This window comes from Macaca nemestrina, chromosome 10, assembly GCF_043159975.1.
Source record: "Macaca nemestrina isolate mMacNem1 chromosome 10, mMacNem.hap1, whole genome shotgun sequence".
NCBI classification, from domain to species: domain Eukaryota; kingdom Metazoa; phylum Chordata; class Mammalia; order Primates; family Cercopithecidae; genus Macaca; species Macaca nemestrina.
This window is the reverse complement of record NC_092134.1, coordinates 22,723,052-22,741,677: the sequence shown is the minus strand read 5'-3', so window position 1 is coordinate 22,741,677 and position 18,626 is coordinate 22,723,052. Positions and strand designations below refer to the sequence as shown.

Here is an 18,626-nt window from a genome sequence, read left to right as displayed (position 1 = left end):
ACCTTTGAGGAGAGAGAATGTGGCTGAGGACAGAAACAGGGGCAGATGTCTCACTAAACTTTTTTGTGTACAACTCTTAAAAAAAAAAAACAGATGCAGACATAAAAATGGGGGAAAACCCTGGGTAGGGAGAAAAGATCTTATATTCAGAGATCATGGCCTCCTGAGGCTGGTTCCTGGGTACTTCCTCTTTTTTTTTTTTTTGAGACAGAGTCTCATTCTGTCGCCCAGGCTGGAGCGCAGTGGCGCGATCTCAGTTCACTGCAAGCTCCGCCTCCCGGGTTCACGACATTCTCCTGCCTCAGCTTCCCGAGTAGCTGGGACTACAGGCGCCCGCCACTGTGCCTGGCTAATTTTTTTGTATTTTTAGTGGAGACGGGGTTTCACCGTGGTCTTGAGCTCCTGACCTTGAGATCTGCCCGCCTCGGCCTCCCAAAGTGCTGGGATTACAGGCGTGAGCCACCGTGCCCGGCCTCTTGGGTACTTCTTAAGGCCAGTTTCACTCCTTCCAGGCCTCCCTGGGGAGGGAAAGGTGAGATCTGATAATCTGCCTTAATCTGTAATTAAGGAACAAGAGCCAGGAAAGCAAATCAGATACTGACCCGGAAGGGAGGCACCAGACACAAAGCACCCTAAGCTCAACAGAAAAACCCCAACACTTGTGTAAGCAACATGTGACAACATTTGTGAAGAGAAAGCATAAAAACTACCAAACAAAAGCACACATGCCTATGAGGATTCACACTAAATGCACTCAGAAAATTTCTGGTTTATCTTCACTTGACTGAGGAAGAAGGTGGCACATGAAGTTCTGCCACGTGCTGCTGCAGGGAACCGACTTTCACTTACACATTTAGATAATCAACATTTTGTAAAAATGTCTACTAAAGGAAAACCTGTAAGTTAAGGTTAAAATAATATTCTGTAGATAAGAGGGACCATTAACTAAGGAGATACATGCAGCATGAAAAAAAAAAAAAAGGAAAAAGACTGTAAAACTGGGGGAAATCAGGTCAATTCTCTCTGTGGAATAAAGAGAAAACCATGCAAGATGCTCTCATTTACTCGGCCTTTGAAAGCTAATCAGATTATAGAAGTATAGATTAATGACCAGGTTGGCACTGAAGCTCTGTTTTATGCTGAGGTTTTTCTTTCCCCAGGAGTGTCCTTTGCTATTCTGTCTGTGAGAGTCTTGCTCCCATTGGACAGTTTGTCCTCTCCTAACACTCCCACCCATGAGCTTGGTGTTCCGCCAGCTGCAGTTTTGCCCGTTTTGATTGAACATACTGTGCTGCTGGAAACTTTTAACTGCACTGAAACATGAGCTGAAATCACATGCTAGCGAGCTGTCTCTGGGCTCCAGGGGAAGCCACCTCCACCTCGTTGGCACGCTGGCAGAGTACTGCCCCAACCTGTCTGTCCCACAGACAGTGTGTGAGATATGGCAGGGCTGCTTTGGTGCTTGGCAGCCCAACAAGAAGAATCAAATGAAGAAAAAATTAAAGCACCAGTTTCCAAAAACTGTGATCTGAGCTTGGGCTCTATGCAGGCCTTGGGGTTCAGAGTTCTCCCCACTCCAGTGTGGCTAACAATAATGTAGATTACAGCCAACTTAAGAAGGGGCTAGAATCAAATATTCTTCCAATTATGGTCACCCGCCTACTTTTACTTTCTACTTTCGGATTTGGGCTGTTGACCATAATTGGAAGAATATTTAGACTTTTAAAAAGTTACTTATACTGCTAAAGTTACTTTTTAGATGGGCAATACTAAATATTTAATCATATAACATGCTCATTCCAGTTTAAAAGATGGCAATAATAATTCATTTTATCTTAGTTTGGACCTAAGAGCTGGTTTAATAAGAGCTATTAAGCAGAGACAAGTACTTGCTAGAATGCTTCTATTTTTACAAAAGGTTCATTGTCCATTAATCAACATTTATGAATTGCCAGTGATGTTTGTGCCAGGTCCTATAAAGCTATAAGATTGTTAAAGACACTGAAATCTGAGGCTTTGCCTTACTCTGGACACTCATCTAAGAAAAGAAAAACTGTAAAAGTCAACTCAAAAAAGTACTGTCTTGGCTGGGCACAGTGGCTCATGCCTGTTAATCTCAGCACTTTGGGAGGCCGAGGCAGGTGGATCACGAGGTCAGGAGTTTCAGACAAGCCTGGCCAACACGGTGAAACCCCAACTCTACTAAAAATACAAAAATTAGCCAGGCATAGTGGCGGGCACCTGTAATCCCAGCTACTCGGGAGGCTGAAGCAGGAGAATCACTTGAACCGGGAGACAGAGGTTGCAGTGAGCCGAGATCATGCCATTGCACTCCAGCCTGGGCAACAAGAGCAAGACTCCGTCTCAGAGAAGTGGGGGAAGAAAAAAGTACCATCTTGGAATGTTCTTGACAATTTAAAAGTGAATTGAGAAAAGACGTGAGAAAGAAAAAGAGAACACCTCAATAACTTTATCAAAGAACATGTCCAAGACCACTTTTTTTAAGAGACAGGGTGTCGCTATATCGCCCAGGCTGGACTCTATCAATTTTCCAGCCTCAGCCTCTCAAGTACCTGGGACTATGGTTCTACACCACTGTGCCCACCTCAAGACCATTCTGGCTTTAACGTTTTGTTTTTTTTGAGACGGTGTCTTGCTCTGTCACCCAGGCGAGAGTGTAGTGGCATGATCTCGGCTCACTGCAACCTCTGCTTCCCGGGTTCAAGCGATTCTCCTGCCTCAGCCTCCTGAGTAGCTGGGACTACAGACGCCCGCCACCACGCCCAACTAATTTTTGCATTTTTAGTAGAGATGGGGTTTCACCATGTTGGCCAGGCTGGTCTTGAACTCCTGGCCTCAAGTGATCCACCCACCTCAGCCTCCCAAAGTGCTGGGATTATAGGTGTGAGCCACCGTGCCCAGCCACTCAAGACCATTTTGATTCAATTTCCTGCCAGTTCTATTTGATGCATGTAATAAGAGGTCTAGAGAATCAGGAAGTTATTCTGATAAATAACGCAGATGTCTGTTTGTGCTCTTCCCTAACAATGTATGCAAAATCTTGTATAAGCAATGGCATGCATGAACAATGACTCATTTCTCCAGCACAATTTCATAAAGGTACTGTATGTACCATGTGGTGTTGATATGAAAAAATTGATATTCTGTAAGCCTGAAATAGCATTTTCAGGGTCTTGTCAAATTATTGGGTATTTATCAGAATTCCACTGAGCTAGATTGTCTAGTTCCAGCAAAGTATCTTTCAAAGTTAAACTAAAAGGTCCTCTTGATAAGAACATTCTCAGTGTCTTCTTTTCTTTTTTTTTTTTTGAGACGGAGTCTCGCTCTGTCGCCCAGGCTGGAGTGCAGTGGCCGGATCTCAGCTCACTGCAAGCTCCGCCTCCCGAGTAGCTGGGACTACAGGCGCCGCCACCTCGCCCGGCTAGTTTTTTGTATTTTTTAGTAGAGACGGGGTTTCACCGGGTTAGCCAGGATGGTCTCGATCTCCTGACCTCGTGATCCGCCCGTCTCGGCCTCCCAAAGTGCTGGGATTACAGGCTTGAGCCACCGCACCCGGCCTCAGTGTCTTCTTTTCATGGAAATACCTACCTCACTGCATTCAAGGGGGACAGGAGGGGACTATGAATGAACCACATCCTGCTCACACTGAATGGCTGAGAGGGGAGATTACCTGTCACTCAAGACGACTCCCTCAGCTTCGGGGGGAGCGATTGAGAGCTGGAATGGAGTGTTGAAGTAATGCTGCTGCTCATCTGATCGGTGCACAACTTCACCACCCCTGACAACCAGGAAGCCTGAATCGCCCAGGTTTGCCGTGTGTAAGCGGTGGCTGGTTCTGTCCAGCACCACAATGCAGGCGGTGCTGCTACCTAGAAACAAAAATCATCTCCATTTATTTTTTCTTCCTAGGCTGCCTTTGCACACACATTAACACATAACCCCAAAGAGCAACACACCATAATTTAAACCTCCTTTGCCTAAACAGGACCTTTCTTAGTTATGCTCCACATCCTCTATGAATGTCAATAATATCCTGATCAGGGTTAACAGGGTGGGGAAAGAAAAAGGATTTGTATTATAAATAGTAATTGGGCCACCGATGATCTGAATTCTTTCATTTGCAGTGATAGAAAGCAATAAAAATGACTGGTATTTAATCACACTATTTCAACAGTAGTGCTATCATCGATGCCAAATGCTCAAAAGCATGTTGTTGAGATATTAAGTTTTAATACTTAAATGCCAGAATGAAAATGTTACATTTTCCTGACATTTCTTATTAGTCACTGGCAGGAAGCCTTCTCCACAAAATTCACCAACATTTAAGACAGGGCACATAACTACAATTTTAAACCAGATTTCCATCTGTTGAGGTCATGAAGAACTTTTATTGGAGACTAATGACTCACTCACTATGAGGCAACAAGACCAAATTTCTGCAGGCAGCTTGTGGAATCAACCTGTTCATTCGACAGAGACTCTGGGCAAAGAACTCAGGATAGCTTAGCTGTGCACGGGCCACAGAATCTTCCCTAGACTGAAACGCTAACGGCACAACTAGCAGAGACCGCTCTCAAGTACTAACAGTTAAACCTATACCTACCTCCACCAGAAAAATGACAACATAGAAAAATAGGCAGTTCACAAAGAAATAAATGTAGATGATCTGTAAATATATGAAAAAATGACCACCTCACTAGTAATGCTTTCACCTATTAGTTTAACACGAGTCAAAAGATAATGCATGGTGTTGGCAAAGTGTAGGGAACATGCCCACTGCACAGAACATTCTGCGGAAGTGAAAAGTAAAAGTAAACAACTTTCCTGGAGGGCAAGATAGCCCTGAAAAATGTACCTCCTTTCATGTAGCAATTCCATCTGTGAGAATTTATGCTAAGAAAATAATTAGAGGGACAAACAACACTTAAGTACAAAAACATTGCTTAAGATGAGGAAGAACTAGAAACAATCTAAACATCTAAAATAAGGGACTGGTTAAATAAATTACAGTACATCCATACAGTGCAAAGATACACCATCAAGTAATACTCAGGAGTACAGGCTCTGGAGTCAGCCTGCCTATGTCTGAATCCTAACTCTGCCACTTCCCAGCTCTGTGACGGAGAGAGCTACTTAACCTCTCTGTGCCCCAATTTCCTCATCCACAAAAACAGGGATAACAGTAAGTACCTCATAGAATTATTTCTAAGGATTAAAATTAGTTAAGTCACGTCAAACCCTTACAACAGATAGTGTTAGCTATTTTATAGCCATTAAAATTATATAAAATATATTTGAAAGGAAAGATAACTTTAAAATAAGTAGATTACAAACTCATGAAAGTTTCTTTAACAACAAAAGATGATGTCAAAACTTAAAGAACTGTACACCAAAAAGAGTAATGTTTACTAGAAGTAAATTTTTTTAAAAAAGCAATAGGCAAAGTCTAAATTATTTAAATGATGGTTAAAAGGAAAACAAAACAAATGGGCCACGGAACCAGCTGTATTAAATCCCAGTGTGTCATCATTTTCCAGTTATATGACCATGGCAAGTTGCCAGGCGCGGTGGCTCAAGCCTGTAATCCCAGCACTTTGGGAGGCCGAGACGGGTGGATCACAACGTCAGGAGATCGAGACCATCCTGCCTAACACGGTGAAACCCCGTCTTTACTAAAAAATACAAAAAACTAGCCGGGCGAGGTGGCGGGCGCCTGTAGTCCCAGCTACTCGGGAAGCTGAGGCAGGAGAATGGCTTGAACCCGGGAGGCAGAGCTTGCAGTGAGCTGAGATCCGGCCACTGCACTCCAGCCTGGGCGACAGAGCAAGACTCCGTCTCAAAAAAAAAAAAAAAAAAAAAATCAGGATAGTTATGTGTTTTGTAACCGGTTATCTCAAGTCAAAGTAAATGATCGGGGGTCAGGGGGTCAGCAGAGCCACTCTTGAGAACATGCAGGAGGCAGGCCCCTGGAATCTGTGTCCAGGGGCTCTCTCTCCATTTAACATGTGAAGCAAGGAGATCAGAGGTTAAGCGGGTTGCCCAAAGTCACACAGCAAGTTGACAGAGATGTGCTAGAAATAGAATCTAGAATGTTTCACTGTGCCAGGCAAGCTCCAGATTGCATGTCCAAAACAGGGAATTCAGACAAAGCAGTATATACTGCAACTGCAAGACAAGATTCCTCCTCAGTTTGAAGGAAAACAAGTTAGTTAATCACAGCACAAAGACAGAAGACAGCAGACTGATAAAAAGTACTCCTTACAAAGGACTTTAAACTGAAGGCAAATTCTACAACTGTGGTGATCTCCATTAACACTGAACAGGGGCTGACTTTTTTTTTTTTTTTTTTCAGACGGAGTCTTGCTTTGTTGCCCAGGCTAGAGTGCAGTGGTGTGATCTCAGCTCCCCCAGGTTCACGCCATTCTCCTGCCTCAGCCTCTCAAGTAGCTGGGACTATAGGCACCTGCCACCACACGGGCTAATTTTTTGTATTTTTAGTAGAGACAGGGTTTCACTGTGTTAGCCAGGATGGTCTCAATTTCCTGACCTTGTGATCCGCCAACTTCGGCCTCCCAAAGTGCTGGGATTACAGGTGTGAGCCACCGCGCCCGGCTAAACAGAGGCTGATTTTAAATGTCAATGGTGACTGGGAGGGAGGCTTTCTAGTAACTAGAAAGATGCTGGCAATGAGCAGAAATGTAATAATACCCTGAGAGTCTGCTTAGAAGGCTGGGTAAGTTCCCAGGAAACCATTTAACAAACAAATGTAGAGGCCTGGCCAAAGGATGCTCCATTAGCATACCAGATAAACAACCCCTAGATATTTGGTTTTAAGTTTTCTAATACAAGATTATCAGGGGTCTAATTTGTGCCAAGTTATTTCACCAACTAATCACCTGTTAGTGTGAGGTGACCAAACACAACTTGAACTCATTACAGGTAATGAACTGAATTTTGCAGGCCAGATCCTTTCTTTTCTTTCCTCTTGTTCTTCTTTCTTCTTTTACCAAGTTTTAGAATCCCTCAACAATACAGTTTTAACCTTTTATGTTTCTAAACTTGAAATATGTGGAATCTGTTAGGTGGAATTCTGCAATGTTCTCTCTTCCCTTCACAACATGTTCCTGAGTAGAGCATGCAGCTTTAAGTCATTTCTGTTCACAATGTATTTTTCTACAACAGACAGACTTTTAGGTTGTCCCCAGTTCTCTGCTATTATTGGCAACATATCTCTTGGTTCACATATTGTGCAAGAGTTTCTCTAGTCTAGGGTAAACACCTAGAAGTGCAATTGCTGCGGCATACTATGTGTTCATATTTAATACCAGATTGTTTTCCGAAGTGCTGTACCTATCCACATTCCCTTCAAACAGTAGTAAGTATTCTGGTTAGTCTATAGTTTCTCTCTCTCTCTTTTTTTTTTTTTTTTGGAGACAGGGTTTCACTCTTGTTGTCCAGGTTGGAGTGCAATGGCGCCATCTCGGCTCACCGTAACCTCCACCTCCTGGGTTCAAGTGATTCTCCTGCCTCAGCCTCCCGAGTAGCTGGGATTACAGGCATGCGCCACCACGCCCGGTGAATTTTTGTATTTTTAGTAGAGACGGGTTTTCACCGAGTTAGCCAGATGGTCTCAATCTCCTGATCTCATGATTTGCCCTCCTTGGCCTCCCAAAGTGCTGGGATTACAGATGTGAACAACATAGAGAGACAGGGTTTCTCTATGTTCGTTAGGCTGGTCTCGAACGCCCGACCTTAGGTGATCTGCCCGCCTCAGCCTCCCAAAGTGCTGGGATTACAGGCGTGAACCACTGCGCCCAGTGATTAGCCTATAGTTTCTCTATCACACTCTGCTTAGTAGGAAGAGCCTCAGAAAAAAGCTGGTCTGATAAGTGATTTTCTTGGTTTTGTTTTTAACTATCTAGGGGGCTTCAATAGAGGAAAACACATAGGATATCCACTTACCGAGCAAAGGTACTTTATTTTGCAGCAACTCACAGTAGCTTGTGGTGAGAATTCCAATGGGATTACTAGGTACGAACCGTCCTTCTTTTACTAAACGTTCGCATGTCCGCATTAAAGTCCCTGAGAACTGAGATGGATCAACTCCATAGTCTCTCCAGCCTCCTACACCATCTGCAACCCCTGAAGAAAAAAAAAATTACATTAAAAGAACAATCTTACCAACTTCTCAGGAATTCTTACCTCTGTTTTCTCCTAACAGTTAATTTCACTACATGCTACTACATATATTTACTCCAAAATTCATAATAAAAAGCACTCACGTTTAATGTATTCTACACTAACACTCCTAAGCCACATTCTCTACTTAGAATTTGGCCTTTCATATATTGATGAATAAACTTTTGAGCTACCACAGGGTGGCATTGCCTACCAGCCAAGAGTTCAATTTCAGCAGGATTAGCACCTGTGTATAGATGTATTTGTCATTAATACTTTGTTGTCTTTTATAAGAATGAAAATTGATTTTTAAACAAAGTGCTGATGCTAGTGATGATACAACTGAGTCAGAGATGGAGATCACAAAGAACATCAAAAGCAGCAAACATTGGTCAATCACTGGGAAATAAAGAACAAAATTGAGAACATATCCCATCCCCTCTCCTTCTACCCTGTAGAGGGCGGTACTGTACAATACAATAGCCATTCCACACGTGGCTACTGAGCATCTGAAACGGGGGTAGCCCAACTTGAGATGTGCTCCTCTAAGTATAAAACACACAGTGGGCCAGGCGCGGTGGCTCACACCTGTAATCCCAGCACTTTGGGAGGCCAAGGAGGGCAAATCATGAGGTCAGGAGATTGAGACCATCCTGGCTAACTCGGTAAAAACCCGTCTCTACTAAAAATACGAAAAATTAGCTGGGCATGGTGGTGGGCGCCTGTAGTCCCAGCTACTTGGGAGGCTGAGGCAGGAAAATGGCGTGAACTTGGGAAGCCAAGCTTGCCGTGAGCCAACATTGCTCCACTTCACTCCAGCTTGGGCAATGGAGCGAGATTCCGTCTCAAAAACAAAAAACAAACAAACAAAACACAGTGGATTTTGAAAACTTAATATGAAAAAAAGTATAATCTCTTTGGGAGGCCAAGGCAGGTAGATTGCCTCAGGTCAGGAGATCGAGATCAGCCTGACCAACATGGTGAAACCCCGTCTTTACTAAAAATACAAAAAATTAGCCAAGTATGGTGGCAGGCACCTGTAATCCCAGCTACTTGGGAGGCTGAGGCTGGGGAATTGCTTGAACCTGGGAAGTGGAGGTTGCGATGAGCCGAGATCGCGCCATTGCATTCAAGCCTGGGCAACAAGAGTGAAACTCCGTTGCTCTGTCGCCAACCTGGAGTGCAGTGGTGTGATCTCAGCTCAATGCAACCTCTCCGCCTCCCGGGTTCAAGGGATTCTCCTGCCTCAACGTCCCGAGTAGCTGGGACTACAGGTGCATGCCACCACACCTGGCTAATTTTTTTGTATTTGTAGTAGAGAAGGGGTTTCACCATGTTAACCAGGATGGTCTCATCTCCTGACCTCATGATCTGCTGACCACGGCCTCCCAAAGTGCTGGGATTACAGGTATGAGCCACTGCACCCGTCCCCCCAAGACCTGCTTGGACAACACAGTGAGTCCCTGACTCTACTAAAAATAAAAAAATTAGCCAGGCATAGTGGTGTGCACCTGTAGTCCCAGCTACTCAGGAGGCTGAGGCAGGAGGATTGCTTGAGCCCACGTGGTTGGGGCTACAGTGAGCCATGATTACACCACTGTACTCCAGCATGGGTGGACCAGTAAGACCTGGCCTCAAAAAATGAAACAGAAAAAGAAAGAATATTTTGGATATAAAGCACCAAAGAGAACGCATTATCAAGACTGAGCTCACCTTTCTTTATTTACCTATTTTTTTTTTTTTTGAGACAGAGTTTCGCTCTGTCACCCAGGCTGAAGGACACTGGCATGACCTCAGCTCACGGCAACCTCTGCCTCCCAGGTTTAAGTGATTCTCCTGCTTCAGCCTCCCTAGCTGGGACTACAGGTGCTCGACACTACACCTAGCTTTTATTTTTAGCAGGGACAGGGTTTTGCCATGTTGGCCAGGCTGGTCTCAAACTCCTGACTTCAAGTGATCTGCCCACCTCGGCTTCCCAAGGTGCTGGGATTACAGGCATCAGCCACTGCATCCGGCCAAATTTCACCTTTTAAAAAATTAATTATTATTATTTTTAGAGACAGTGGCTTGCTCTGTTGTCCAGGTTGGAGTGTAGTGTTAGGATCACAGCTCATTGCAGTCTTGAACTCCCAGGCTTAAGTGATCCTCCTGCCTCAGCCTCCTGAGTAGCAAGGATTACAGGGTCGTGCCACCACACCTCGCTAGTTTTTGTTTGTCTGGCAATACAGAGACAGGATCTCACTATATTGCCCAGGCTGGTTCTGAACTCCTGGGCTCAACTGATCCTCCTGCCTCAGCCTCCCAAAGTGCTGGGATTACAGGCGTAAGTCACCATGCCTGCCTGGCCTCTTATTTTAATATGAATACTAAGAAATTTAAAATTACATATGTGGCTCACATTATATTTTTACTGGATAGTACTAGTATAGAGCTTTTCATAGGCCCAAAGAGTTGCTGATGAGTTTAGAGTCTGCTTAAAGCTCCTTTATCAAGAGGAAATTAGTGTTTAAGAAAGTCAATAAAATATCAAAGCCATCATACAATCTTCTAATCAAACTCTTGCAAAACACCAAGCTATTCTTTCTAACACTAAAACTAATTTCTATCTACTAAATTCAAAGACACTGAGAGAAAATGTCAAAAATATACATTATTAAGGCTTTAAATGGTCTTTCTGGAAGGATCCATAAGAAATATTAGCAATGGTTGCTTTAGAAATAAGAAACTGAAAATGATCCATGAACAAAATGGGAATTTTTGCCTTTTACTTCATACTATTCTGTATTGTTTTAATTTTATTTTTATCATGAGCATATATCACGATTTTTTAAAACAGGGATTTTATAATTTTTAAAACTTTCTGAGCATGGAAACATCCTTCCCATATACACATTTATTTGTACATTCAACTTTAAGAATGTATTTGGTACAAAAGTAGCAGAGTGCCTATATACACATCCCTGAAAAAAGGGCTTAACATGAATTGGACACATGAAACTATTTCTCTGGGGATGGCAGTTGTCAAAAAGAAAGGCAACACACTGTGAAAAAGTAAGAGGAAACAGAATTGGAAGACATAAAGAAGGCGACAAATAGTTTATCACCATTGGGACAGCAACTTTCCCCACCTATGTGACCAACCAATAAGCCAAATTTCACGATGGGGCAATTCCAAACTAGCTAATTAAAGTAATAAAAAGTCTGGGATTGGTTTCAAAATATTTAAGGGGTTGAAGCAGGAGTGACAGAAGCACAGATGAAACAAGACTGGCCATGAATAGAAGCTGAATAAGAAGTACACCAATCTCTCTACTTTGATATATATTTGAAATTTTCCATAACACAACATTTAAATAATAACGATAACAAGTTTACGAAGAAAAAAGACCCTTTTGCCTGCTGTGTGGAGAGCAAGAGTGGAAGGAGGAGATTAAGAGATCCATTTCATAGTCCACTTTCATAGTCCACTCACAATCTGCTGGCAGTGTAGTTAGAGGTGTGCAGACATTTGGGATCCATGAAACAGAACACGTGGATTGAGGGGTGAGGGTGAGGGTGAGGGAAAGAGAAGCAGCTGGGCTAACTAGGAATCTATCTTACAAGGAACAGCACATTTCACTGTTTTTCAAGGAGTTGTGAGGAGATTTGGGAAACTTTTTATATTAAGAGAATTTAAGATCATTTAAATAGGAACTTCTTTAGAGAAATTCTTATTTTACTAGGAGTAAGATTTCACCACAATTTAAAACACAACAATTTATGTTAAAATACAGAATATAACTATAAGCCTTGCAACACTATCTGATGAATCATTCATTCTTTTCAAACTACTGCCTGCTTCAGGGAAGAATTTCTTCTTAACTAGTCTCTGGTACAACTTCAATTAACTTTAACTACAAATTGGTTTCATCTGCAAATGCCCTTCACAAGAAAACCATTAAAATCTAAGATAACGTTTAGAGTTGATCCTCGATCCTCACACTCACTAAATAATCTGTCAGCAGGTTGAGTCTGACCTGACACAGCCCTTCAACATTAATCAGATTTCTCCCAGAATAGAGCGCAACCTTTTGGGCACCTGTTTACTTTGTCACACAGGCAAAGGATGCCGAGCAAAACACCACTGACCAAATCTCTTTAGGGGAGACAGAAATTCAAAAAGCATATAAACTCTTCAATAAAGCTGTAGGGAAAAAAACCTTAATACAGTACATATATATAACTAAGTTATATGAGGGGAAGAGTTGTATTTGGGATAAGAATCAGACTAAAACTAGAATAACCTACATGTATATATGAAACCTAATTTTATTCATATTAGGTGGTTGTTTCTACACAGAAATTAGTATGTCCTCTACTGCAAAAGCTTCAGACTGCAAAGAGCAAGAACACACTTTAAACAGTGGAACTAATCCATACATAAAGGGAAATTTCATTCAGAATACATTTCAAAGGTAAAGAAAACTAATTGTTAATTAAGATCCCAAAGATGTCAGGAATACAACTATCAAACAGCAAAGGATAAGAATAAGAATACCCTAAGAGCAAATAGAGGCCACACGTGGACCACCACATTGTGCACACTGCGCTAGGAAATAAGGGGGCTGAGAGAAAGCCGGTCTCTGAGAAGCTCCCCTGCTAGTGGGGAGCTAGACTTTTCACAGATAAATCAGACAAACGGTTCCCATAAACGCTGCTGCGGGAGGGTCAACAGCCAGTGGTTAGTGCTTACGGACGCGATGAGAATGGAGCACCTCATTAGTGCTTACAGACATGACAAGAATGGAGCACCTCAAGAACAGTGTCAGCCTGCTCTGAAAGTGGCATTCGGATAGTCCCTGGCGGGGGTCAGCCAGATTTCCGTGGCAGAGAAGGATAACAAGAAGAAAAAAAAGGCAGACAACTAGACGCTGGGGCTTGGGTGAGCAGGGAGAAGCTGAAAAATGCAGAGCAGTAGCAAAAGTTGTAGAAAATCAAGAATGCCAGTCCAAGATTTCTTGAAGTTCTTTATGCTACTGACCTATGCTGTCTAACATGGGAGCCACTAGCCACGTGTGGCTATTGAGTCTAAAATGTCACTTGTTTGGATTGAGAAGTGCTTGCTATTAAGTGTAAAATACATTCTGGATTCCAAAAACTTAGTACCAACAAAAGAAAAACTAAAATCACTTAGTAATAGTTTTGTTTTCTTTTAAGAGATGGGGGTCTCACTCTAGCCCAGGCTGGAGTGGTGGCCTGATCATAGCTTACTGCAGTCTTGAACTCCTGAGCTCAAGTGTTCCTCCCATCTCAGCCTCCTTAGTAGCTGGGATTACAGACACACCCTGACACATACAGCATTTTTTTTTTTAAGTTTTTGTAGAAACAGGGTCTCACTATGTTGCCCAGGCTGGTCTCAAACTTCTGGGCTCAAGCAATCTCACACCTTGGCCTCTCAAAGTGCTGAGATTATGGGCATGAGCCACTGGATCTGGCCAAGTTTAATATATATATATAAGGCATAGTTAAGAGGTTAACAACGATAATAAAATAGAACAATTATAACAATATACTATAATAAATGTTGTGTGAATGTGGTCTCTGTCTATATTATTGTTATGTAATGTGGGTGTATTAGTCCATTCTCATGCTGCTATGAAGAAATACCTGAGACTAGGAAATTTATAAAGGAAGGAGGTTTAATTGATTCATAGTTCTGCATTGCTGGAAGAGGCCTCAGGAAACTTACAATCATGGCAGAAGGGGAAGCAAACACATCCTTCTTCACATGGCAGCAGGAGAGAGAAGTGCTGAGCAAAAGGGGAAAAGCCCCTTATAAAACCATCAGATCTTATGAGAACTCACTATCACAACAGTAGATGGGGGCTTACGGGGATTATTATGGGAACTACAATTCAAGATGAAATCTGAGTGAGGACAATGCCAAAACACATCAATGGGTAACTGAAACCTCAAATAAGGGGGAACTACTGTTTCTGGATTTGGGGAATGAGAAAGTATCGATTAGATTATTCTACCGTTGGCAAGGGTGTGTAAATGCCTTTAAAAGACATTTAATTGTCTTGGGTATGTCGAACTTCAGGTGCCAGCAGGGCATCTTTGTGGAAATGTGTATAAAGTGAGGAACTATGAGTTAGCGGCTGGGAAGGCAAGTTGGGGCCAGAAAATCTGAGAATTGATGCCTTAGTGGTGAATGAGACACTCAGGTAAGGTATCCAGTTTGTCAGAATGATATAATCTCTATGGAGGTAGAGAGAAGTGAAACTAAAAAGTAGGCTGAATTAATAACTAGAAAGGCCTTGAATGCCAAGATAAAGAGGTTGCACCGAATATAGAAGCTATTTCCTTTAATTCACTGTAATCATCTTATGTCTCCATTAATAACATTCCTTGAGCACATATCTAGCTTAAGTGTTTCCTTTGACCCAAAATCCAATTAAAATCACTATTAGATTATGATAATGGTTACATATCAGAAATAGCTAAGCAAAAGACTGAGAAGAGACACAGAAAAATCCTTTAGTGCGTTTTTTTGTTTCTTTGTTTGTTTATGTTTTTTCAGACGGAGTCTCGCTCTGTCGCCCAGGCTGGAGTGCAGTGGTGTCATCTTGGCTCACTGTAACCTCTGCCTCCCGGGTTCAAGTGATTCTCCTGCCTCAGCCTCCCCAGTAGCTGGGACTACAGGCGCGCACCACCACGCTCGGCTAATTTTTTGTATTTTTAGTAGAGACGGGGTTTCACCATGTTGGCCAGGATGTTCTCGAACTCCTGACCTCGTAATCCGCCCACCTCAGCCTCCCAAAGTGCTGGGATTACAGTCATGAACCACCGTGCCCAGCCTAGTTTTATCTTTTCAATGGAAATGTCAGTTTTGTGAAGCAAAATGAGCAATTAGAAAATAGTTTACAGTATTTATGTTTCTACAAAGTATTTTATTAGGTTCTCCATAGACTGATTTTTTTTCCCTTTTTCTTTTTTTAACAGCATCCTGCTCTGTCACCCAGGCTGGAGTGCAGTGGTGCAAACACAGCTCACTGTAACTTCGAACTCCTGGGCTCAAGGGATCCTCCCACTTCAGCCTCCAGAGTAGCTATGACTACAGGAATGCACCACCACAGACAACTCATTTTTTTTCTTTTAATTTTTTGTAGAGATGCGGTCTCATTATGTTGCCCAGGCTGGTCTCAAACTCCTGAGCTCAAGTGATCCTCCTGCCTCAGTCTCCCAAAGTGCTGGGATTACAAGCACAAATCATCATGCCTGGTCTCACAGACTGATTTTCTATGGTTAAGAGTTAAAAAGGGCAAGCCTGTAATCCCAGCACTTTGGGAGGCCGAGACGGGCGGATCACGAGGTCAGGAGATCAAGACCATCCTGGCTAACACGGTGAAACCCCGTCTCTACTAAAAAATACAAAAAACTAGCCGGGCGCGGTGGCAGGCGCCTGTAGTCCCAACTACTCGGGAGGCTGAAGCGGGAGAATGGCGTGAACCCTGGAGGCGGAGCTTGCAGTGAGCTGAGATCCGGCCACTGCACTCCAGCCTGGGCGGCAGAGCGAGACTCCGTCTCAAAAAAAAAAAAAAAAGAGTTAAAAAGGGAAGCAAAAAAGAGTAATTCTGGGTGTCTGCCATCATTAAGTGTTTATAAGAAGAAAAAACATTTTTTTTTTAAAAGAAATGGGGTCTCGGGCCCAGCGTGGTGGTTCACGCCTGTAATCCCAGCACTTTGGGAGGCTGAAGTGGGCAGATCACTTGAGGTCACGAGTTCAAGACCAGCCTGTCCAACAAGGTGAAACCCCGTCTCTACTAAAAATACAACAATTAGCTGGGCGTGCTGGTGCGTGCCTGTAATCTCAGCTTTTTGGGATGCTGAGGCAGGAGAATCACTTGAAGGAGGTGGAGGTTGCAGTGAGCCAAGATTGCATCACTGTACTCCAGCCTGGGCGACAGAGCAAGCTGCTGCCTCAGGGAAAAAAAAAAAAGATATGAGGTCTCACTCTGTCACCCAGACTGGAATGCAGTGGCGCAGTAATAGCTCACTGCAGCCTCGAACTCTTGAACTCAAGAGATTCTCCCATTTCAGCCTCCCGAATATCTGAGACTACAGGCATGTGCCACCATACCCAGCTATTTATTTTTTGTAGGGATGGGTCCTCGCCATGGTGCCCAGGGTGGTCTTGAACTCCTAGGCTCAAGTGATCCTCCTGCTTTGGCCTCCCAAAATGCTAGAATTACAGGAATGGGCCACTGAGCCCAGCTAAGAAGAAAATTCTTAAGCAATTTTCATTTTTCTAATTAACACGTTTTTGTCTTTGCCAAAATTGTATAATCATGCAAAATGGTAGTTATGACCAGGAGTGGTAGCTCATACCTGTAATCCCAGCATATTGGGAGGCTGAGGTAGGAGGATTGTTTGAGCTAAGGAGTTCGAGACCAGCCTGGGCAACATAGCAAAACCTGTCTCTACAAAAACATTTAAAAATCAGCCAGGGATGGTGGCACACACCTGTAGTTCCAGCTAAACAGGAGGCTGAGGGTGGGAGGATTGCTCGAGTCCAGGAGGTCAATGCTGCATTGAGCTGTGATCACTGCGATCACACTACCTGCACTTCAGCCTGAGCGACAGAGCAAGACCCTGTCTCCAAAAAAAAAAAAAAAAAAAAAAAAAAGTAGTTATAACCAAATGATAGCTATCTTAAAAATCCTATCTTCCCAATTACACAGTCGCCTAACTGTGTATTGCAAAAGGCTCACTGTAAGAAAGACTTCTGAACTAGTCAAAATCAGCAAGAGCCTCTCGAGTACTGTCCTCCATTATCAGCCATCAGCATGATGTTGCAATTATTTTAAACCCTTCCTACTGCACTCATCTTCAGACTGACATGCAGTTACCTACAAAGTAAACGTTTTAAGAATAAATGCTAAATTTCAATTTTAACAAAAGCATCAATGAAGAACAACAATTTGATTTTGTTCACAAATGTATTTAATGTACACTCTGGCAGAATTTCAAGTATTAAGTAGTACCCAAAGTTAACAGCTTTATTTCTTGCATCTTTCATGATCTCAAGCCATCTTACATCAAGCCTCGCATTCCAAAGAAGCATACTGGCTCTACATGGATTGTCTTTCCATCAGTGAAACACATCTCCTGCCTACTAGGATGGGTACTTGATAGTGAATTGAAACTCTAGAGGAGAAACTGAGTAAGAATCTGGCAGGATCACAAGAGTTGAATAATAGAAGTATCAGGAGACCCTCTGTACTCTGAGGAATAAGGGTATCTGCTTTTACACTTTCTGCAGTAAGGGGCCATCTAATGAGAAAGGGGGCTAAGCAATATTTATTGCAGTATGACAGCCATCTTATTTTCAGATGCTGAGACTTTTCAAAGACTATAGTGTTCTCAGAGGCAACCTCATTTGTCTAAAGACATCACAGCATGAAGCACTATAACTGGAAAAAAAAATGAGATCAGAGTAGAAACTCAATTTCCTATCCAATGGAACAGATAACATTTATATCAACATTTCTTTTTCTTTTCTTTCTTTCTTTTTTGAGATGGAGTCTCACTCTGTGGCCCAGGCTGGAGGGCAGTGGTGCAATCTCAGCTCACTGCAACCTCTGCCTCCCAGGTTCAAGCAACTCTCCTGCCTCAGCCTCCCCAGTAGCTGGTATTACAGGCACCCACCACCTTGCTTGGCCAATTTTTGTATTTGTATACAGACATGGGGTTTTGCCATGTTGGCCAGGCTGGTCTCAAACTCCTGACCTCAAGTGATTCCCCCCAACACAGCCTTGGGCTCCCAAAGTGCTGGGATTACAGGCGTGAACCACCACATCCAGCCTATATTAACATTTCTTAAACCTAACTATTTGGGCACTTAAGAACGTTCCCAATGGGAAGCAGTGGCTCATGCCTGTAATCCCAGCACTGTGGGAGGCTGAGGCAGGCAGATCATTTGAGCTCAGGAGTTCGAGAGCAACCTAAGCAACATGGTAAAACCTCCGTCTCTACTAAAAAGACAAAAAATTAGCCAGGTATGGTGGCACACGCCTGTGGTCCCAGCTGCTTGGGGGTCAGGGGCAGAAGGATCACTTGAGTCTGGGAGCTGTGATTGTGCCACCGTACTCGGGCCTGGGTAACACAGCAAGACCCACCTCAAAAAAACCCCCAAGAAAACAAAAAACAAAAAACACTCCCCTGTGATTCAGGACTGTGAAATGTATCTGCAAATAATTATCCCAAAGGGAGAGTCGCTTGAGCCCAGCAGGTTGAAGCTGCAGTGAGGTATCACTATGCCACCGCAATCCAGCCCGGGTGAAAGAGTGAGACACTGTCTCTATTTTAAAAATGAAAAAAATTGGCCAGGTGTGGTGGCTCACACCTGTAATCCCAGCACTTTGGGAGGCCGAGGCAGGCGGATC

The 18,626-nt window shown here is 43.1% G+C and overlaps 1 protein-coding gene across 4 annotated transcripts in view; it reads right to left on the bottom strand.

The window, feature by feature from the left end:
• Positions 1-18,626, bottom strand: part of LOC105493421 (protein phosphatase targeting COQ7) — a 48,889-nt gene that overhangs the window by 9,588 nt on the left and 20,675 nt on the right. For all 4 annotated transcript variants that reach the window (XR_011608842.1, XR_003020868.2, XM_071071115.1 and 1 more), the window contains exons 2-3: positions 7,984-8,163; positions 3,692-3,890 (exon numbers count right to left, since the gene is read on the bottom strand). Coding sequence is in view for 2 of the 4 variants with exons in the window: in XM_071071115.1 (XP_070927216.1) it covers positions 3,692-3,890; positions 7,984-8,163 (379 nt within the window). In the remaining 2 variants the exon portion in view is untranslated. The remainder of the gene's footprint in view (positions 1-3,691; positions 3,891-7,983; positions 8,164-18,626) is intronic.